This window comes from Lepidochelys kempii, chromosome 3 (assembly GCF_965140285.1).
Source record: "Lepidochelys kempii isolate rLepKem1 chromosome 3, rLepKem1.hap1, whole genome shotgun sequence".
In the NCBI taxonomy this organism is placed as follows: Eukaryota; Metazoa; Chordata; order Testudines; family Cheloniidae; genus Lepidochelys; species Lepidochelys kempii.
In genome coordinates this window covers 7,203,917-7,226,997 of record NC_136382.1, presented here as the reverse complement: position 1 = coordinate 7,226,997, position 23,081 = coordinate 7,203,917, and the positions used below count along the sequence as shown (strand labels likewise).

Sequence of the window (23,081 nt, the reverse complement as noted above, 5' to 3'; positions counted from 1 at the left end):
TCACAGGAACTTGCTATAGGTCCACTTAATTGAGGGACTGAATAGGGTCTGTCGGTGAAAGCAGGGGGCTCTGGGAATCGGGACTCTTGGGTTCTGTTCTCAGTTCTGACATTGACTGGCTGTGAGTCAGATGTATACCGATGTGCCTCAGTTTTCCCAGCTCTAAACTGGGGTGTTAATACAGATCTATCTCCCAGGGGTGTTGTGAGATGTGTGAAGCGCATTCTAATCATTGCATGTCTAGATTATCTTCAATGTATAATTGTATTTATTTAATCTGTATAATGTGCTGTCACGTTTTCTAGACACATGTGCATCTTCAACTCATACCAGTGAATGCACTGATTCAAGAGAACTTCATCTAGTCTACCAAGAAACTCAACTGCCCAGCCCCTGAGACCTCCTTGTAGCCAAAAGCCCGAGGCACTAGCCCTGAAAACTCAAACAAGTTTGAGGTCTGTTGTCTGTGGGACTAGGAGAAAAGAGATCCAGAGTTGAAGGCCCTTTGCTGCATCTGTTCCCTGCTGTAGAAATCTGGGGACTGTCACCTCAACTATAGGGGTTATTACAGTGTAATATATAGGAGAGATGTGTGTGCTGCCGTCTCCTGGGTGGAATCCTAACAGCTAATCATGTCAGACAGATTGGATTCTCCTCTAGCTCAAAAGATAGTGGACATTTTTGGAACAAGAGGGTTTAGATTCTGGCCCTGGGACTTTTTTTTTTCCCCCTCCTCTGCAGCATGCGGCACAGGTCACTTGCAGGTTTAAACTAGTGTAAATGGGGGATTCTCTATAACCTGAAGTCTTTAAATCATGATTTGAGGACTTCAGTAACTCAGCCGGAGGTTAGAGGTCTATCACAGGACTGGGTGGGTGAGATTCTGTGGCCTGCAGTGTGCAGTAGGTCAGACCAGATGATCATGATGGTCCCTTCTGGCCTTGAGTCTAGCCCCACTGTTGCCAAATAGTTCCAAAAATCATAGAATCATAGAAGATGAGGGTTGGAAGAGACCTCAGGGGTTCATCTAGTCCAACCCCCTGCTCAAAGCAGGACCAACCCCAACTAAATCATCCCAGCCAGGGCTTTGTCAAGCTGGGCCTTAAAAACCTCTAAAGATGGAGATTCCACCACCTCCCTAGGTAACCCATTGCTGTGCTTCACCACCTCCTAGTGAAATAGTTTTTCCTAATACTGTATCCAACCCTGATTATTATAGCACTGATGACCCCAGTGCTGTAAGAATCACAAATAACTTATCCACCTGTTGAAAGTTCTGTTACTTTCCTCACACCAGTTACTTCCCAGGCACCACCTGACTGTTCTGCTAAGCCCAGTTGCGGTTGATATCTGTCCACCCCCACTTCCCCTCCAAGAAACTTCAGGCTTCCCGTTCCTGTTTCTCAAGCGCTGGTGGGTGTCTCTCTCTCTGGGCCATTCCTCTTCCCTGTTACTGCTAGTCAAAGTAGGGGAATCAGTCCTATTCCTGTGGAAGTCTGCTGGTAAAACTCTTGCAGACTTCAGTGGGAGGCTCTCTGCTGGGAAGCCACCTCTCTTCCGCAGGGAGGAAGGAGCAATAGACAGATGGAGGGGTGGATTTCTTGATGTCTGAAGTCCCTGCTGCTGTTTCTGTGGCAGCTACTGGTGTCCATGGAAACAGCCGTGAGAGAGAGTGTCAGGTGGAGGGCGGGAGGAAGGAAGGAGCAGCCAGACCAGGGAGGAACCTGTCTGACAAAGGAGGGAGCTGGGCCCTTTCCCCCGTCTCCTAACCGACTCAGTTCCCTCTGCATGCCAGTCACCTGCTGGTCAGGACACATGAGGATTTTATCATTCCAGGCTGCTGTCGTGCTGGAGGTCCAAAGTGCCTGCAAGAAAGCTGTCGGCTCTATTGGCCCGCTGCTGGTAAATGGGCCTTCAGGGATCTCTGCTTCAATTCCCCCAAAGTCACTGTTCTCTTTGCTCTCACCGAGGCTCAGGCTGTGCGTCGAGCCGGGCTTATTACTCACCGCTCCTGTTTAAAAAGGAAACTGAGCAGCTGGGGCTGTCTGCGTGACTTGGGAAAGGAAGGAGGCAGCCGACGCACAAAGTAACTTAACTAAACATTTCTAGCTCTTGTTTTGCTGCGGCTGACTCTTCAAAGACGGGCTCTCTCTCTCTGACGGATCGTGGGGCAGCGGGCACAGCGGCGTCGGTGGCTTTCTTGGGACTTGCCAGCCAGCCTACGGGGAAAGAGGACACCCTCAGGGATTCCCTCCCTGCCTAGGCTGGACTGAGCTTTGGGACCGGTCTTGCAGCGTGAACCCGGCTCTCGAGAGCAGCAATGACAGGTAGGGGGGGAGTTGCAGCTGCTTGCCAGCACATGGCAGGGGATGTGGGAAGGCAAGTGACGGGAGAAAGGACTTAACCCCTTTTTTTGCTTGCTTTGCACCTTAAGGGTTGCTCTCTCCCGTTGAGTAATGTTTGTCTGGTCTAGGCATGCGAGAAGCAATAAGATACCCCATAGTTTTGCCTGGTGCAGGCAGTGCCCTTTCCATGCCCTTTCTCCCTCCAGCCCCAGAGTGTGGTGTGTCAGTGAAACATTGCGCTTAAGAACAGCAAATGCTGTGTGTCCTTTATGGAGTTGCAAAAAAAATTCAGAGGTGAAGGGGTTAAAGGAAAAAACCACAGGAGTTTCCATCTGCTGTCTGGAAGAACAGTGTGTTTGCTGGGCAGGAGATTGTTGTTAGCACTGGTACCTTGGTGTTAGATCTTACACCAGTAAGAACAGGAAAATGTTGAACTATCTGGAAAAGCAGCTTGACTGTGAGCTGTGCTAGGCTGTGGAGCTGTGTCCTAGGGGAAATGGTGGAAGCACCATTGCTTGGGGCTTCGGAGACCAGACTGGAGGGAGGACAGGAGAATACACTGAGCTGTAGGGCGCAGCAGAGATCTGATGGGCCTTTCCCATCCCTGGCTCTGAGGGGGTTTTAGCCGTGATCTGGAGGGAGTTTGTGCAGGGACGGCCCAGTGGACGAGTGGGGGTGGGCCAACCTCAGCTCAGCCCAAATGTTTATTATTATTACCCAGCTGAGACTGGAAGGCTTTGCTGTTCCCCAGACCTTCCAGTGACAGGTGGGCCAGCCTGGAGGCAAGTGTGGTTTTTCAGGGGAAACTCAAAACGAAACTGACAGATGAATGAAACTGACATGGAAACTGAATCACATCCTGCAGGAGCCCTTGTGACAGGACCCTGTGGAGTTTGCACAGTTCTGTCGCTCTCACAGCGCCAGACGCTCCGTGATTGTTCCTGTGGTTGGGGGTAAGGTGGCTTTAAGTCACCTTTGCACACCCTGTATTTTGGGGCTAGGGAGGGCCCTAAGTCAGAGCATCCCAAGAGCTATTGTAACTTTCCCTCTCCTTGCTGCAGCCCCATATAGGCAGGGGAAGCAGAGAATAGCCATAGTGCAGCATACTGCTGCCACACCAATGACCCCCACACCATACTGGGGGCCTGAGAGCAGGGCCAGTGACCAGGATGTGGGGGGGATTCTTGGAGGGGGGGGCTGCTTCCACCCACTTTAAGGCCTCCTTATACTGCCACAGCATTATAAATGGGCCTTGACATAACTAGAATTAGGGCCTGTTGTATACAGTTCTCAGTGACACGACAGTTCTGTCATGCTAATCAATCCCAGCTTGCTTTTCAGGGAAGGGTGAGCTGCCCCGTCCCCCACTGCTCTCCACAGGTTTGTGGGAACCAGAGCTCGCCTTCCATAGGGAAACCGTTAGAGAATGAGCAGGCTGACCCAGAGGCGGATTGAGTAGACGGGCTTCTTTATTGCGGTACTTGTTCCTCTCGACCCAATTGTCCAGTAAGCACTGGATTAGCTACAGCACGCTCCTGTTATCTAAGTTAGTATGTAAATATCTACAATCGTTGCAACACCCCCAAACCTCTTATTGAGTAACATGAATGCCCATACAATGAATATTAATAGCTATATACTGAATATAATTATCCCCGCCCCTGATTACAGCATTAGCATATTCTACAGATACATTTATCTTCAAAGTAAAAGTTCTTTACAATAATTGTAGCCACAAATGCCCTGGATGAGCAGTTTGCAGGGAAGGGAGGAAGGGGCCCTGACCCCGAGCTTGTTCATGTAGCTAGGAAAGGAAGGGAGGGGGAAGAAAACAGTGCTTTACACAAAGGTATCCTTTAGATCCCCACATTCCGTATGCAGCTGCAAGGCTTATCAATCCTTAACAAGGGGAAGGGAAGGCAGAGGGGTAGCACTTTATCAGGGGTACCTGCACTTTACCAAATGCAGAAGCGGTGTCTGCTCATGGCTCTGCTCCCTAATACCGTGTCTGCACACCAGCGGTTTCCCAGGTCTCTGCTTCACCCTTACATATCCCAGCAGAAACGACATCTATTAAGAGACACAGCATTGTGCTGTTGTGACAGCATTGCCATAGGCCGAGGCTGGACCAGCCTCCAGCCGCACTTCAGAACAAGGTGGTCGGTTCCATCCGCATTAGGGCTTCCTGTTGCTCCCACGGCTGCTGTATCTTAACGCTGCACCTGGAAATCCACATAGCGAGGTTTGTAGTGAACTTCAAAGAGGGCTCTGCTCTTCGCCTTACTGTTTGTAGTACAGTAGCATCTAGAGTCATTATAGAAGCACAGGACTGGAAGGGACCTTGAGTGGTCGTCTAGTCCGGTCCCGTGCACTCATGGCAGGACTAATTATCTCTAGACCATCCCTGACAGGTGTTTGTCTAACCTGCTCTTAAAAATCTTCAATGATGAAGATTCCACAACCTCCCTAGGTAATTTATTCCAGTGCTTAACCACCCTGACAGTTAGGAAGTTTTTCCTAATGTCCAACCTAAACTGCCCTTGCTGCAATTTAAACCCATTGGGTTAATGAGAACCATTTTTCTTCCTCCTCCTTGTACCAACCTTTTATGTACTTGAAAAGTGTTATGTCCTCTCTGTCTTCTCTTCCACAGACTAAACAAACCCCCTTTTTTCAAACTTCTCTCATAGGTTGTTTTCTAGACCTTTAATCATTTTTATTGTTCTTCTCTGGACTTTCTCCAATTTGTCCACATCTTTCCTGAAATGCAACACCCAGAACTGGACACAATACTCCATTTAAAGTATAATCAGCGCAGAGTAGAGCGGAAGAATTACTTCTTGTGTCTTGATTACAACACTCCTGCTAATACATCCCAGAATAATGTTTGCTTTTTTGGCAACACTGTGACACTGTTGACTCATATTTAGCTTGTGATCCACTATGACCCCAAGATCATAGGGCCCTGTCGTGGTAAGTGATGTGCGTATGCATATGTTGTAGGTAGATCTGCTTCCTGCTGAGGTGCAGAAGCTGTGGAACTCCTTGCCAGAAGATGTTGGGAAGGACAAGGCTATAACAGGGTTCAAAAACGAAATAGATAAATTCGTGGAGGATAGGTCCATCAATGGCTATTAGTCAGGATGGGCAGGGATGGTGTCCCTAGCCTCTGTTTGCTAGAAGCTGGTAATGGGTGACATGGGATGGATCACTTGATGATTCCCTGTTCTGTTCATTCCCTCCGGGGCACCTGGCATTGGCCACTGTCGGAGGACAGGATACTGGGTTAGACGGACCATTGGTCTGACCCAATATGGCCGTTCTTGTGTTCTTAAGCTTGGTCAGAAGGGAGGCTCCTGCAGCATGTTCTAAATGCCATCACTCTTTGGGTCATTCTGATCTCTCCAGCAGCTCGCTCTGCAGCTGAGCCCCCCCCCCGCCCTAAGAGTACTTTGTCTCAGCTCTCACACGCTTTGTCCTAGACTTTGTGAGCTGCACTGTCGCTGAAGAGAGCAGCTGCCATGGGTGGAGATGTGGTTGCTGGAGTAGCTGTTGATAGCTTTGAAAGTTTGGACCAAGGGCTTAAATTAGCAACAGAAGAGGACTGGGAAGGGGACACATTGGTGATGCACTGAAGGAGGCCCAGCATGCTGAGGAGGTCGGACATTATATTCTGCATAAGTTGCATCCTCTGGGTTGCTTCCACCTTTAGCCCCAGACAGAGTTATCACAATCCAGCTAGGAGGTGATAACAAACAAAGGGCGCACTGGGACCAAGTCCTCCTCCAGGAAGAGCAAGCTGGCGATAGAAGAAAGCATTTTTCTCCACTGTCTCTCCCCAGTCATGGAGACTGACTGCAGGGGTGTGGGGCAGGTGTCTTTGATGGTGGAGAGGCTTGTGTCTTCCCAACCAGCATCGCCTTAGCCTTGCTCAGTCCTGCAGTTTCTGTGGGGAAAAATCTGAAAAGTCAGGACAGCTGTGTGACAAGCAGGAGGAGTGGCTGTCTTCTTACACTCCTGACCGTGTTGATGCAGCTGCTGTCATGAGCAGCAGATAAGATGCAGTTATACAAATCACAAACACCCCGTGGATCTGGGACTAGAACCTTGGCCATTGTTTCCAACGCACAGGCCTCTGACACTTGAACCAAAGAAGATCTCCCCTAACTGCTCCTCGTAGTAGGTCAGTTATCCTGTCTGTGAGCTAGCCATTGCCAGTCAACATTATGTACATGTGTAAGGGGACTGTTGCCCCCTTACTAACATTCAGTGTGGGTGTTTTAGTTACTAGCTCCCAGTAGTAAAAAGGGGGAAGGGTCAATGGGGACTCAGGAACGTGAGACTGACAGCCCCCAGGAACAGTGGGGAGAGGCCAATGCTCCAGGTCAGCCTGAATGACAGGGCGGGCAGGCTAATCAGGGAGTCAGGAGGCCAGGGAGGTCCCGTCCTCCGTGTGAGCTGGACTTGCCTGGGTCAGACAGAGTGGGGCTGAGCTAAGGAGAAAGCAGGGCCCCAAGCTGAGCTGGGGAGCTGAGCTGGGCCAGATCCAGAGGGACCAGAAAAGCAGCCCCGAGAGAGCAGACCTGTCCTGGGAGCAGAGCTGCAGCAACCAGAGCCAGAGGGGCCAAAGAAGCAGCCCAGGGAGCGGGAGGCAGAGCAGCAGAGACCGAGTGGTGGAGCTGCGGCTGGAGCAGTCCGGAGCTGGGTGCGGTGAGCAGCTGGGGAGACCGAGGGGGACCCTGGGCAGCGGGCCCAGCCCAGGGAGACCCCTCAGCCAAGCGGCTCTGCAGGCCAGGCTTGGATCGTAACCCCGACAGGGCGGGGGCGACACTGGGTAGACGGGTCCTACCACTTAGAGCCTGTGAGCGTGTGACCACCACCAGAGCAAGCGTCCAACCCACAGCATCCCTGCAGCACGGCCAGGGCCGGAGCAGGGCCTGGGACTTACCAGGAACAGACTGTGAACTGCCCTGACGTTCCAGGGACACTGTTTGTGATGTTCCCTGCCACAGAGCGGGGTGATGTGTTTCCTTTAACCTTTCCCATTATTCCTTATTCGTTTTAAAATTAATTGTTGATTAAATAACTTGCATTTGCTTTAACTTGTATGTAATGGTCAGTGGGTCAGAGAAGTGCCCAGTGCAGAGAGAGTACCCCGGAGTGGGGACACCCTAGCCCCTGTCCTAGGTGACCACAGCAGGGTTGGGGGTCGAGCCCCCCCAGGAATCCTGGGCCCAGCCTTGTTGGGGTTACGAGGACTCTGCCAGACAGGAGAGTGGAAGGGGAGTCCTCAAGGGCAGGGAGGCCACTGGGTAAAGGAAGTGGGAGCGAGGATCCTTTCGCTAGCCCACTTCACTGGGGTAGTGCAGAAGCCAGGAAAGTTCCCCACAATAGCGGGACTGTTCCCCCGCTTACACATGCATGCCACTGCATTACAGTACATGCTTGTGTAACATACTGTTTCAAATTACACTAGTTAAGGAATTGTATTTAGGCTTGACAGAATTTGATTTTTTTAAATAATTTTGATGGATCGTATCAATGCTTACTTTAAGCATATTCTTCCAATTTGATTGATTTAAATTTTCACAGTTCCAAGAAATGATGGGGAGGTGGAAACAGATACTAATGATTTAATGACTGTAGATGTTGAGATTTTAAAAGTTTAACCTTCATAACAGTTACACACAAAGTTACACCAAATAACAGTTACACCAAATGTCAAAATATACAAAATAAATGTCCTTAAATCAAACTCTGAGTTCTCAAACAGCATTTTTCTTTCTTTGCCTGTCTGTAAGTTTCAGTCATTATCAAGGGAAATGTTTTTTGTTGCTGTGTATGGTGAAATCGATGGTTAGTGACATTTACCAATAAAAATCTAATTGAAGCCCAACTACGGCACTGAACTATGTGGTGTGCATGTTCCCACTGCTGGATGGAACCACTCAGCTGTGTCTCATAGGCCCTGTAATGTTTGAGCCTAAGCTTTTTAAAGCAGGAGGATCTGAGTTCTGTTGCTGTGAAGTTCCTGGGTCTGAAGTGTCATGGAGTGGACTTAGAGACTTGGGAGACACTTTTTAGTGAGTGGCTTGGCCCAGAACTAGGACTCGGGAACTCGTGGGATCTAATCCCAGCCCTGCCACTGATTTGTGGGTTTGGACATGTCTGTTTCGTCTTCCTTTGTTGTGTAAAATGGGGAGTAATGCTCAGCTCCGAGGGTGCCAGGAGGCTCAATTAGCTGCTGTGTCTCTGAGAAGTCTGTGCTGGTTGGTTTGTGGTAGGTGGAACGAGCAAAGAGCCTCAATTGTGTAATTCTCTGGGCTGCAGCACTCAGGCCTTCGGGCTGCTCATCGGAGAAGCATTTGGATTAATTACTGCAGAATCCCAGGAATCCTAAAGAACTGTCTTGGCTGAGGTGGGGTGGGGGACCAGCTCTCACTCCCTAGAAAATGCCTCGTACAGGTGGTGCAATTCATAGCACCTGACAGCTAAACTCCTGCCACTTGCCTTCTTGAGGCAGAGGTGTTCTGAACTGGAAGTTTGGGTGTGAATGATGGGTGTCTGGAGCCTTATAACTCGATTGATCCAGGCAGGTGGGACTGCCTGCCATGGCTAACAAGTCCATGTAGGACAAGGGAACTCCGACTTCCAACCAGGAACATCAGGTCTGGCCAGGTGGTGTGCAAAGTTTTGCCAATCACACAGGCTCTGTGGGCCTTCGTTTTTCAACCAGACGCAGGGTACGTTGGCCAGAGAATACAAGGTCTAGTAGTCTCGGGGCAAAGAAAGATCCTGAAAGAGGTAGTTTGAGATGCTGAAGGAGAACATGAAGAAGGTTGGAGTCAGCTTGGAAGATGCACTCGACAGGAATGCTTGGAGACAAAGAACAAGCGCCCCCAACCCCGACTAAAACGGGACAAGGAGAAGGTGAAGAAGACGGCAGAAGCACACAGCAGCAGCTGTCCCGGAGCATCAGATAGGTGCGGGGAGGGATGCCACCTTCACCCCCTGCCCCCCGCCAATCCCTTTGGGTAAATAATGCTGCTGACCACATATTTGCCAATGCTGCTGTATGTTAGAGCCATCCAAGATGAGGGATGTGGGCCTGTCTCAGAAGGGCAGAGAGTCAGTCCTAGAATGATGGCACTATCATCCTTGGGAACATGGTACCAAGCGAATAAATATCGTAAAGGTAGGGGCCTTACTGGCTTATCCATCCCTCTGTAAAACACGGTGAGCACCAGTAGCCCAAAATCATAGTCCAGTAAACATCACTGCTCAGTACATTGTGCTTGTTTGTAAAAGCACTTTACGAGCCTCCTGTATGAATGAATCACTCCTTCATTATGTCCCATTGTGTGCTACTCCTGTTTTACTGAGGGGAAAACAACTTCTCTGTGCTGTCATGAGATACCCTGAATTATACCCAGGCCAAATAAAGAAACATGGTAGCTTTATATTGTCTATATAATCATTATGCTAGAGAGCCCTCCAGACCGCCTGGATAAGGAAATCTCCAGACCGCCAGGGATAAGGAAATCCCTGGGGAGATACAGACTTCCACTACAGCTAGTGGACTGTATAATTGGGCACGTTTTACTCCATGGCCGTGAAGTCTGGGGCCCAGCTTTGACAGACAGTATCTAAATCCCAGTAGCAATGCTTTATCTATAGTTCTGCAGACAGATTCTCCGTGTACACGGGCGCTCCAGCACCCAAGGTTACAGTGCAGAGCCGGGTCGGTTTTCCCCCTGCCAGTCAGCACACAGCGAAGAAGACTCTTCTGCTGGGGCCTAAACCAAAACCACTCCAGCCATTGCACCGTCCGGCAGGCTCAAAAATGAAACCCACATGGCGGCGGGCGCTCCTGCTTGTGCATTACTGGGTGGGGCTGGGCCCGGCTTTGCGGGGGAGCCTCAGCTGCTGCTGTCCACTGTGGTGACCTGAGCACGGGAGCTTGGTACCAGCTGCTGGGGCTGCTGTATTTCATGGTGCGAGGGGACGCTGCATGCTGGGCTCCCACGGCACCGCACGGAGAGACACAGGAGCGTAGGCTCCACCGGGGCTGCCAAACAGCTGGCTCCCCTGACTGCTGGGGGGTGAGGAGGAGGAGGAAGGCAGGAGTCAGGGGGGCTGCTTGCCAGGGCCCATCCTGGTTCATTAAGTTAAATGCACAAGCCTCGCTGCCTGACCATGGCTCCCACCCATACAGCTGGCCCTGTTTGGGGGGGCAACAACCCCCCTGCTCAACTATACCTATGCCTGGGCCCCCCCTCCCCTCGCCAGCTCTGCTAACACCCCTCAATCCTGACCCACAACCCGCTCCCACTCACAGTTCTACCGATATCCCTCACGCCTGACCCACGGGGCCCCTGCTGTTCCGTCGTGGCTTTCCCCAGGGCAGATACAGGTAAACACAGAAAATTTATGCCCAAGTGTGCGGTGGTGTTTGATGTGGACACATGAGGGCCTGGAATGAGACCCATCAAACTCATTCTCCTTAGAGGCCTGCATTAGAATTTAACCTAGCGTCTGTGGGACTGAGCAGCTAACTGAACCCATTGAAATCCTGTCCCACGCAGCTTTAGAGCATCCCTCCGGCAGCTGCCCTCTATGTTCCTGGTAGAGCTCCCTGTGTCTCTTGTGTCCAGTCCTGCAGCAGCAATCTGCTACCTTCCCCAGACAGCGTTTCCTCTTGGTAGCTAATGGTGGGGAGACGTTGGGATTGCCTTTAATCAGCAGGACAAAACAACCCCCTTGTTACAATGTGATGCCATGTCACCACTTTTCCCTCTCTCTCCCATGCCGTGCTGAGATGTCAGAACAGGGTGTGTCATAGTCTCCCATCACAACTCAGGCCCAAGATAAATGTGTGGCTTTAATCGCCCTACAGGCTAGGCTTGCTGGTCATGTTGTAATTAACTGGCTAATGTGTTTGTGTGCCACTCTGCTTTAGTGGCCAGAGGCTTCTGCAAGATTATTACATCAGCTGGTTAATGGTGATTATGCTGCAGTTCAAGTGGTAGGCAGGTGTTCTGGACTCTGGGGTACTGGGTTTTATTCCTTGATGGGGCATGTACGCCATGTATCTGACAGCTGTGATATCTGGCTCTGGGCAGCTGCAAGCTCACTTATGAGGCAGATCCATAAACAGTAGAACTATCCCATGAGTTCCAGGGCCGTTGGTACTTGTCCTTCATAAACATGTCTGCATGTTGTGATTAAAATTATCACTAAATCAAACTAAGAAGGGATCAGCTCTTGTTAATATCCTGGCCCTTGGCAAATTTGTCCCCTTGATTTCACAGTTATGTAAGACATTATCATTTCATGTGCAGACAGATTGCATTTCATGGTGGCACTAATTCCGCATGCCCTGATTATGCCACAGTATCTTGCAGCTGCTAGGAGAGCTTTTTCCCCCTGATGCTCTGTAGTTGCTCTGAGCACACCGCTCCCTGGCTTATCAGATGTCTGCTTCTATCTCCTCATGTCAGGACTTTTCAATCATCCAGTGCCTACGGTGCAGGACCTGAAATGGGAACAACGCAAGGTGTTAGCAGCTTGTCTCTGTATTCAGGCTAATTATGTTCTAAACAGACATCTGTGTTGCCCACTGACGTGCTGTTCAAAGCTGATGGGTACAGGCACATTCAGGAATCAGGTTTCTCAGTGAGCCGCAGATTTCAGAGTTAGCATTTCATCTGGAGAACAGTGAAGCTCTGGTGGGCAGTGCAGGCTTATTTCATTTCTTTCTGCATCAGCATGCCCATCAGAAACCATTCTAGTGGGAAGACGTTATTACTGTAATTGACATTTTATAGCAACTGGGTAAGACTAACTTAGGCTGTTACACATTGCAGGGCACATCCGTTGTGTGACGGTGAATATACATGTCTTCGGTTATGAGGCGTGACTTGCCGTGCCAAATTACAGAAGTGGGATCCTCTCTAGTAATATTTTACTTTTAGATCTTTCTTCTTACAGCACCACTGACATGCAACAACCTCTGGGGTGGAGGGTGGCACTGAGTACAGGGGGACAGGTGTTGGGAGGGTGGATTTCTTTTCACCCTGGACACTAGGACAAATTCTCACTTATACAAAAAAATGCCAAAGGGTCTCTTACAGATACGGAAACCAAGGCACACAATTGCCCACGAACAAAACCTTATGTTTTTTAGGTCATATACACACTGTAAACAATCACTCTTTATATTAAAGCTCCATTGCAAAAAGTTTAAAAAGGGTTGATAAATGACGGCTAGATGTTATAAGCATGTTAGATGGTTATAAGCATATCAGTAAGAAGGTGTTATCGATGCAACCTATTGACATGCTGGACTGTATAACAGAGGATTCACCATGTATTGAAACATCTACTAATCTGCAGCTACTGGAAATGGAACTTACAAACGAAGTGTGATCCTGTCAACTCTGCATGGAACCGGATTTATGCAGCAGGTCTCGGAGTCCCAGTAACCTAGACACTCAACACACCTCATTCCTCAGGTGTTTGTCTCAGATTGCTGTCTAACGGTGTAGAATGTTTGGGGGTGAACAGCAAGCAGATTCTGAGACAGAGAAGAAAACGAAAACCAGAGACAGTGCTGGGGGGGCGTAGTAACAGGGTTATATGAATGTGTAGCAAGATCATTTAAAACAGATCAAACGTTCTGTGTTAATGCTCCAGAGCTGGGACTGTCTCTTACTTTGTGTTTATACAGAGACCAGCTTGATGGGACCTTGATTCTGACAAGGGCCCCTGGGTTAAAACAGACGTTAATGAGTTCCCATGCAAGTTCCCTAGAGAAGTATAGAGAGGGAGCGTTATCTAGTAGTTAGAGCAGCGGGGCTGGGAATTACAAGACTTGGTTTCTATTCCAAGCACTGCACTCTCTGAACAACCTCTCTGAGCCTCAGTAAAATGGGACTAATGCTACTTACTCACCTTTTGGAAAGTCGTTGGAGATCGTGGGAGGAACAGTACCCATAGGTAAAGTATTATCGCTATATAGACAAGATGCCCAGTGGCATGGGACATTGTTCTTCTTCGTGAATGTACTGTCTGACCTACCCTTTTGCATGAATCATCTGCTCAGGCTGTCCTATCGTGACTCAAAGTGGGATTGTTAAATGAGTCTCTGTCAGTCCAGCTCTGTTCATACCCTGGGTCTTTTCAGTCAGTAATGTCAGGTGTGGGACACTTTGGTTACTGGGTTATTTTGTAATAGAATTTCACGAGCTCGTCTCCGCCTTGTTAGAAGAATGCGAGACAGTTATCAGTGAATCACATTTCTGGAGCTGTGACCCGTGATCCATCTAGTCCAGTAGCTTCTCCCTGGTGGTGGCTGGTGCCAGATGATAGAGGAAGGTGTAAAAATCCCCTAATAGACAATTCCACAATGACATGTGTAACTCTAGCGCCCTTGTGGCCAAGTCGGAGTCTGCTCTGCAGGCAGCTCTGGCCAAGACAAGGCACGCGCAGAAACGCGGCAGGGAAAGTCCCTTCCACCCCAGGGGCACCTGTTCCAACCCTCCCGGAGTAACACACGCACCCTGGAATAGTACAGTGAATATAGGATAGGGAAATATTTATTTACATAGGGATGAATGGAGAAAAACAACAGGAGAGAAGATTGGGGAAGCGGTAAAACAGGGTTACATTCAACACGAGGCCCCATGGGCCCCGCGGTACCGCAATGCAAAAGGGCAGACACCAAGCAATGGGTCTACACTCAGACTTAAGGAGTCCTGGGCAGAGTTCCAGTCCGGCAGCAAGTCTTGGGTGCTCCTGGCCAATAAACTTCCTCTAACAAACCCCTCCAGTGCCCTTAGTCTCTGTGTTGCACTTTCCTGCCAAAGGGGAATAATGGCACTTCCTTTGTCTTTTTAGACTGTAAGTTCTTTGGGGCAGAGACTGTCTCCCACCATGTTTGTACAGCACCTAGCACATTGGAGCCCTGATCTTGGTTGAGGACTCCAGGTGCTACTGTCCATCCAAATAATAAAAACATTTCTGGGGGGAGTATTTGATTTTTCCGCCCACCAGTGCTGAATCCAGCCCAAGTGTCTCAGGGTAAGTCTACACAACAAAGAAAAAACCAGGGCTGGGCCGTGCCAGCTGACTCGGGGCTGCGGGGCTGTTTCACAGCTGCATAGACTTCTGGGGAAACCTCCCACCATGCAGGGTCCTAGAACCTGGGCTCCAGCCCGAGCCCAGAGGTTTACACAGCAATGAAGGAGCCCCACAGCCTGAGCCCTGCGAGCCCGAGTCAGCTGGCATGGGCCAGCTGCTGATGTCTAGTTGGTGTGTAGACGTACCCTCCGAGTCAAGATGGCAGCTTCCTATTTGTTAAGTGTTCTCCTATAGAACTTCCATACTGCACTAATTTCCCTTTAAGGCCTGTTGCCCTTTATGGTGTCACGTTGATGGCTGCTCAGTAGACCAGGGATAACGAAATCCCCTCTCTAACAAGGATCTTTGTGTGGATCAACCTGAGCTGCTCTCGGTCCCTGAGAACTTCTCTGTTTTCCAGGAAAATCGAAGAAGCAAATTCATTCCAAAAATGTTTTAATTAAAAACTTAAAATCTCTTGAGGACAGAGTCTGAGTCATCAGCAACTGCATAATTAGAATTGAAGAGCCTGATTGAAGACCGGGGCTTTGGCTGTTCTGGGAGAGTCTGGAACAAAGGGGTTAGGGGATCAGAACTTCTGCATTCTAGTCCCAGTTCTGCTGGATGCCTGGCCAAGTCACATTGCTGCTCTGTGCCTCAGTTTCCCCACCTGGAAAATGAGGATAACACTGAACTACCTCAGACAGGTGTAAGTAACTGGCAGCTCACCAGTGAATAATGCCTATAAAGCACTTTGAGAGCCTTGGATGGCAGGTGCTTTAGAAGCACCAAGTTTGCATGTTTGAGCATTGAAAATGTTAAAAATATGGGGTCTGATTCTACTCTTGGGTGTAAATTGGGAGTCATTCCATTGAAATCAGTAGGATTACACTGGTGTAAGTGAAAGGGAACTGGGTATAGGGGCGCTCCCTGCAATGGAATGGTTCAGAGAGATAAAGGGAGACAATGGCCTTTTCCAGAGTGTCATGTGAGTGGGGAGAGCATCCGTAGGGATTTCCCGAGCAGCTGCTCTTCTGGGGTGGTGGGGAGCCCAGAAACCCTGCGGCAACTCAGGGGAAGCTTAGCAGCTGCGGTGATTGTGACTGTTCCCCATCGGTCCCTGCTCGCTCTTGCCTCGCTGTGTGGGTTCAGCAGCTGGGGGGGGGGAGTTCATTCATCCCCACGCAGGACAGCACTGGAGACGCTGAACAGTCAGCGGCCCTGATTCTTCTGGTTGTCAAAACGGGACCCCGGCAGCTCCGGTCAGCACCGCTGACTGGGCTGTTAAAAGTCTGGTCGGCAGTACAGTGGTGCTAAGGCAGGCTCCCTGCCTGCCCTTGCTCCATGCGGCCCCTGGAAGCTGCCGGCATGTCCGGCTCCTAGGCATAGGAGCGGCCACTGGGACTGTGTGCGCTGCCCCTGTCCTGAGTGCTGGCTCCACGGCTCCCATTGGCTGGGAACCACGGCCAATGGGAGCTGCGGGGTCAGCACCCGCGGCTGTGGGCAGCATGCAGAGCCCCCTGGCCCCTCTGCCTAGGGACGGACATGCCAGTTGCTTTCAGGAGCCTCCTGAGGTAAGCACCGCCCGGCTGGAGCCGACACCCTGAACCTCCTCCCGCACCCCAGCCCTGAGCCCCCTCCCACAGCCAAACTCCCCCCCAGAACCCACAACCCATACCCCCTCCTGCACCCCAACCCCCTGCCCCAGCCCTGAGCCCCCTTCCACGCCCCATCCCCTCGTCCCTGGCCCCACCCCAGAGCCTACAACCCCAGCTGGAGCCCTCACCCCCTCCTGCACCCCAAACTTCTCATCCTCAGCCCCCAGCCAGAGCCCTCATCCCTTCCCATACCCCAACCCCCAGCCCTGAGCCCTCTCTTGAACCCCTCATCCTCAGCCCCATCCCAGAGCTCACACCATCTCCTGCACCCCAACCCCCTACCCCAGCCCAGAGACCCTTCCCATACCCTGAACCCCACGTCCCACCCCTCACCCTGGAGCCTGCACCACCAGCCCTCACCCCCCCCCCAAATCCCAACCCTCTGCCCCAGCCTGGTGAAAGTGAGTGAGGATGAGGGAGAGCGAGCGGGGGGGGGGAGGGGGGGGATTGAGTGAGCAGGGGGCGGGGCCTTGGAGAAGGGGCGGGGCAAGAGTGTTTGGTTTTGTGCGATTCAAAAGTTGGCAACCCTAAGGTCATCGCATTTGTTCGGTGCTTTCCAATGCAGCAATGGCCTTTGGGTTGTGTGGGGGAAATGGAAGCTGGCGAGCTCCTGCGAAATGGAGCCCGTTTGGGTCAGGGCCCCTTTCAGCAGAGCCACTCTCCATCTGCTTTCTATCCTGTGCCTCTGTGTCTTTAAAAACTCATCTCCAACCCCCTGGGGGTTTCACCTCCTGAGTCCAGAGGATTAGGCACACCCAAGGGCAAACCTCTGTGAATGTTAATAAGCTAGGTGCTAGGCCAAGCAGGGTCCAAGCATGCTCAGAGGGGCCATCATGATTTGCTTACTAAAGGCAATCACAGCTGGCTGATGGGATTAGGTTTGTTTTTTTTAATCATTCCTTCTCGGTCCCGCCATCCATTATTTGTAAGGCTGCAGAGCTGGATGCCTCTCAGTGTAAGGTCACTAAATGCTGTTCTAAGCTTCCGGGCTGCTGCGTGTGTTTCGATCCCATAGGAGGTGTGGTTGTATTCGGAGTCAAACAGGTCAGTCTGGGAAGATGGGGGTTGGGTGTGTAAATTAAATGAGATGCGAACGGGATGACATGACTGTTCTATCTCCCATCACTCTTCAGAAAGAGCAGATGTTTTTGCCCCACGTTTCCTCTCTGTTGCCTGCTGCTCAGTGACTGTCCTCCACTCCAGAAGTGGCCACGTTTCACCGGCGCTCACTTTGGGGTCCTCCAGGCACATTTCCTGCCCCTAGCTTGTCTAGAATGGCATGTTCTCTGTCTGGAGCCCATTGATGTGATCCCCTCGGTTCCCTTTGTGTAAGTCCTCCCCAGAGATTCCTCCTGGGATCGGCTGGTTTCTGGCAGCGCCAGGGGCTTGACAGCTGCGTAAGTCTGACAGGCCGCAGCTCCTGGGAAGGAGCTCTGCTGTTAGACCCAATATGTGTTTAACTCTGACCCATCAAAGCAGGGTGGGCGGCCGCTGACAGGTGACTTCAATAGTTTAAAGGGAAAAATGTGTGTGTATATATATATATATATATAGAGAGAGAGAGAGAGAGAGAGAGAGAGATATTTCTCTAAAGCAGCTGTAAGCCTCTCCTCCCCAGCCCCTGCCTGGGCACGTCTGCTGCCATCTGCCCCTTGGAGACGATGCAGCTTTTCATGCTTCTTTCCACTCACTGGCATTCAAAGCAGAGCCCAGAAATAGCTCACCAGGAATGTGGATGGCTGTGGTGAGCAAAGCAAAAATGCAGAGCCCCTGGTAGCTCGCTCCCATCCCTCCCACTGCCAGCTGGTCACTGTATGTGCCCCGTGGTGCCCTCTGTTATTTCCTTCTGCCCTCTTCTCCATGGATATAGAGGGCCCTCTGGAAGTGGAGCCCATGTGCCCAAGGTGGATGCCCCTAGTACATGCAGCCTAGCTCCTTAGGGTGCTGGCTGTGTGGCTGAGCATTGCTGGGTGCATAGGCCAGGGGGCTCTCCTGGTGGGGAGAATTCCTCCTTCTCTGTGAGGTAGGGAAATGACTGTCCTAATTATAGAGGGATAAACTGAGACCAGGGATTGTTCGTATTACAGTTCTGTCTTCAGTCCCCCCACTGTGATCAGGGCCCCATCGTGCTAGGTGCTGTCTGTGGCATAACAGCCCATCCTTGCCCTGAAGCCAGACAATGAGCGGGGGGTGGGGGTGGGGGTGGGGGGCAAGCAGAGTTCCCATTTTACAGATGGGTAATTGAGACCGAAAGGGATCATTAAGTGATGTGCCCCAGGAGATCAGAGACGGAATCTGGTTCTCTTAGGCTTGATCAAATGCCTTAACCACAGGAGCATCCTTCTAACTTACTGACTTGCTCATGTTCATGCCACAAGTAGCTGTCTGAGCTGGGACTTGAACCCTCACCTGTGCCTTCCAGCCCTGTAGTGCTGCTCCAGATGGGGTGGTTCTCCTCTCACGTCTGCCTCGTTTGCCCCACTGATGGGAGTGGAGTCACTCCTGACTTTCACTGCCTGAAGAGCTGGCTCGGTCCGATCTCCGACATGTTGGCTGTGTCTATCGGTGTGGCTGCAGCTTCACTGCTGCAGTGCCCGAGACTAGCTAGATGAAAGCTGTGCAAGCTGCAATCACAGCCTGGGGTTGCAGCACAGACACAGGCTGTGGAGAGGAGCCCATCCTGGATGTTACAAGTTGCTTACTCGGCTCCCAGGTCCATTAGGGGCTTGGAACACTGAGCACACGGAAGAGAGAACAGCCAAGCAGCTATTGGGATGAAAATAATCCCCTTGCTCTCTAGCCAGGGCGGAGGCTGGAATCTGACTCATCCCAGTACCTCCGGTGCTGTCATCTTCCCCGGAGCAGCTCCCAGCACAGCATGCCAGGTGTCTGGTGTTGCTGTCTCGGCTAATTAAACACGCTCCCCAGCCCTGCGTAGAAGCGAAGCAGCAGTCGGGGGTTAAAGCTCCCTCGCCCACAGCTTGCACCTCTCCCTGTGGGGTAGTGCTGAGGGGGACCTGTGAGGTTTGGTTTGTTTTACATTTTTTCCCCTGCTTGTCTCGTCACCTGGGAAATATCAGATAGTAAATCTCATCTGCCCTGTTTTGGCCAGTGAGATGGACTTCATTGAAGGGGCAAAGGGTTGCTTTCAATCTTTAACAAAGAGCACTTTGCTCCCAACTGAGTGTCAGTTGCTTGAGTTCAATTTGGTGCTTAAGAAATGCCCCAGGATGAGCTGGCTTTTTAAAGAGATTTGAGGATCAGGCTTCCCTATGCCAGGTGCAGCCTGCTTTCCCAGGTGGAGGGACTGCCACCATGGGTCATGTGACTAGAAACCAGGCCTGCTCTGGGTAGGTTGAACACTCTCTAAATTCAGGGAGAGAGCTGGCTGCGAAGATGGCGAGGGGACAGGTCTCAAAACCTGCCAGGCAGAAGGCAAATAGACACCCCTGGTTCTCCCTGCTTCTGCAAGTCACCTTTTCAGGAGGTAATTTCTCTTATTAGGTCTAAGTTTCTTGCCTCATTCTGCTGCCTGTACAGGAAGCCAATGGAGATGATTTGCCATGTTATGATCAGGCCCTCTTCCAACTCTGGGTGCTCACCACTTGCCCCGTCTTCCTCCACTTTAAGAACATAAAAATGGCCATACTGGGACAGACCAAAGGTCCATCTAGCCCAGTAACCTGTCTGCCAACAGTGGCCAATGCCAGGTGCCCCAGACGGAATGAACAGAACAGGTGATCATCAAGCGATCCATCCCTGGTCACCCATTCCCAGCCTCTGGCAAACCGAGGCTAGGGACACCATCTGTGTCTGCTTTACCCTTTGCTTGGCCTCTGTTTTGGAACAGTGACCAGTTCTGCTGTGATCTGGCGTGAAGAGATCAGCGAATGCAGCTCAAGGAGATCAATGGACAGGAGAAGCCTCTTCCACTTGCCTATGGGAAGGGATATGCTGCTCATTGCTTCGGAGGGTGGTGGGGGGAGAGTGAGGAAGGATGGCCTTGTGGGTTAAGATAATGGCCTGCAACATCCAGTGTAACCTTGGGCAAGTCACTTGATCTCCTGGTGCCTCTCGTTCCCCTTTGTAAAATGGGGGTAATAAGCTATGCTTAATTTGTAATGAAAGAGGTGCCGGGGCTCAAGCAATGTTTTTACTTTCATAACTGTTGCAGCAAAGCCAGTGGTGCCGAGGCTAGGAACTGCCAAGCCTAGAGGTGAGCCTCCCACAAGCTCTTGCGCAAATTAAGCACTGGTAATAAGACTTTCTTCCTGTCTTTCCCTTTGCCTGGTCTGGATTTTGTTTGGTTTGTTTAGCTGGCAAACTCTCTGGGGCAAGTGCTGTCTCTTCCTATGCGTATGTACAGGGCCTTGCCCAATGAGGCCTTGATCTACACTGTGTGTGCGCAAGGGACTGGACTAGATGACCTCTCGAGGTCCCTTTCAGTCCTATGATTCTATACTGTAATATGAATGACAAATAATCATGAGGTGCATGTTTCTTTGAGGATGCTCTTTGTGGCCAAATCCTTCCTCATGAGGACGCTGCAAAGGAGGAGGCCTATTGCGGGTGCAGATTACCCCACGTCAGCCTAACGTGGGGTTTCTTGCGCTTTCCTTGGAAGCAGCTGGTGCTGCCCACTGTGAGAGACAGGACCCAAGGCTAGATGGACCCTGGCTCTGGTCTGGTCTGGCAAGTCCTCTCTTCTTAAACAACAGTGATCAGTCTAGACAGTGAATAAGTACCCAGGAAGGGACACCTTTTGGCATGTAGAAAGGGCTCCTCTTTGTTCAGCCTGTGAATGCAGTGCTTAGTTGGTGCCAGGGCTGAGCCCCGGCACCTCTGGGCCTGGCAGTTCCTCGCCCCGGCACCTCTGGGCCTGGCAGTTCCTAGTCCCGGCACCTCTGGGCTTGCTGCATCTGTTATGAATGTAAAAAAATTGCTTGAGCCCTGGCACCTCCTTGCTTACAAGTTAAGCACTGTCCAGAAGCAATGATTGGGAACGGAGGGGGAATAGCTCTGCGTTGAAAGGCAGATGGGCTGGATAATCCCATGCTGCTCTTCTGTCTCTAGCATCTATGAGCTCTAAATGCCGCAGGGCGGCAATGCAGGTGGAAGAGGGGGCCTAGCTGGCTCCCGGGATAGCTAATGGAGTGTGGAGGCTCCCACTTGTTAGACTGGCCCAGCTTGGTGATGAAGGTCAGAGTGCCGTTGGGTGGCCTGCGTCGAATGAGGCTGATGCAAATATCCACAGCACAAAACCACTGGAAGCTGCTTTGGTCCAAGGGCAGAATGGGCCGTGGAGACTGAACTGCCTTCACTGCCTTAGAGGTGAGCCCTCCAGGTCAGGGCTGAGGCCCACTGGCAGGGTGGGCTGGTGGAGTCTTGTCCTCCGGTTGTCAGTGTGCCCTGGATACACAGAGGGCTCAGGTCCCTGATGGGGAAACATTGGCTGAGAGCTCACACAGGCACCCTCACGCTTGCTGGCCGTGGCCGTTACCTGAGACGTTGAGCATGCTGCCCAGGAATTGCTTTCAAACAAAGTGACTCATTAAAGGGCAACGGTCACTGAGATTAGCCATTAAACCAGCCACGAGTCCTGAGAATTAGGCTCTATTTATTATTTCAGAGGGAAAAATCCCAGCGCGTGTGATTGGATCTGTAGGTGAGATCTGCTCCTGCTTTCCCATCTGCCCAGCTCACCAAACCCTGCTCCTGGCTCAGCCCTGCCCCAGCTGTTTTCTTCCCGCTTTGTGTAGCAAACAAGCCCATTCCGTCGCTCTCCTTGCCCGCTGGTGGGGAGGAGTGAGAATCTCCGCTTTGCTCAGTGCCTGCAAGGATTTTTAGCTTGCTGTTTGAAGAGGAGACCCGGTTCTGTGTTTGGCTCTGGCTTAAAGGTGACGTGACAAGGAAAATGAAGCTTGTGCCTTTTTTTTATTTGCTGCTTTTTGGTGGTCTGAAAAGAAACTTGGTAAAAATAATAAAATCTTGCTTGATTTGTTGTATTTTTACACTAGAAATCCAGGTTTTGCCTGCCCAGTGCGGGTATGGGAGGAGCGGAGAGCTGGTGCAATGGTGACCCCAGAAGAGTTAGAGAGCGAAAGTGGAGCTATTAAGAGAAGGGATTTTAGTCAGATGATTTCAGACTTTGGTTTTGCTACCACCTGTTTAGATTCATAGATTCCAAGGCCAGACAGGACCACTGTGATCATCGAGTCTAACCCTCCTGTATAATAGGCCAGAGAACTTCCCGCAAATAATTCCTAGAGCTTTTAGACAGACATCCAATCTGGATCTGAAAATTTCTAGTTATGGAGAATCCACCACAGCCCGTGGTAAATAGTTCCAGTGGTTAATTACCCTCATTGTTAAAAATGTACACCTTATTTCCAGTCTGAATTTGTCTAGCTGCAGCTTCCAGGCATTGGATCTTGACATGTCTTTGTCTGCTAGACTGAAGAGCCATGACCAAATATTTGTCCTCATGTAGGTGCTAATAGATGGGGATCAAGTCACCCCTTTGCCCCCTCTAACTCTAATGTCAAAGGGAACTCGCAAGGAAAGTTCTAGCACCTTTGCTTCATCACGTATCCTGCAGGAGTGCCTGGGGCGCATGCAAAGCCAGGGGGCTTAAACTGGCCATTCCTGACAGGTTAACCCGCCCCCCATCCTTTCGTTTAGCTCTTCTCAGGCCTGCTTTGTCCATCAGAAAGAAGCAATAAATAAATAAAAGGCCATGGGCCCGATTAGAAAAGATCCTTTTCAAGTGGGGCGGAAGCCCCTGGCCAGGCTTTTAAAAGGAAGCGGCCTGGGGATTCGGAGGCACCCAACCTGCAACACTTGAAAAGACCCTGATTTCCAGAAAATGCGGAGCAGCCAAGGGGGGAATCCCAGCCCCTTTGCCATGGGAAGCGCGTGTAACAGGCCGGGGAGGCTAAGCCTCCCCCCAGAAGGCTGG

The 23,081-nt window shown here is 50.9% G+C and overlaps 1 protein-coding gene across 1 annotated transcript in view; it reads left to right on the top strand.

Moving 5' to 3' along the window:
• The first annotated feature begins 1,677 nt into the window (after positions 1-1,677).
• The window catches only part of EFR3B (EFR3 homolog B), a 151,838-nt gene continuing 130,434 nt past the window's right edge, over positions 1,678-23,081 (top strand). Inside the window, exon 1 of the mRNA XM_073335563.2 lies at positions 1,678-2,327. Within this exon, the coding sequence (XP_073191664.1) occupies positions 2,321-2,327 (7 nt within the window). The 5' untranslated portion in view covers positions 1,678-2,320. The remainder of the gene's footprint in view (positions 2,328-23,081) is intronic.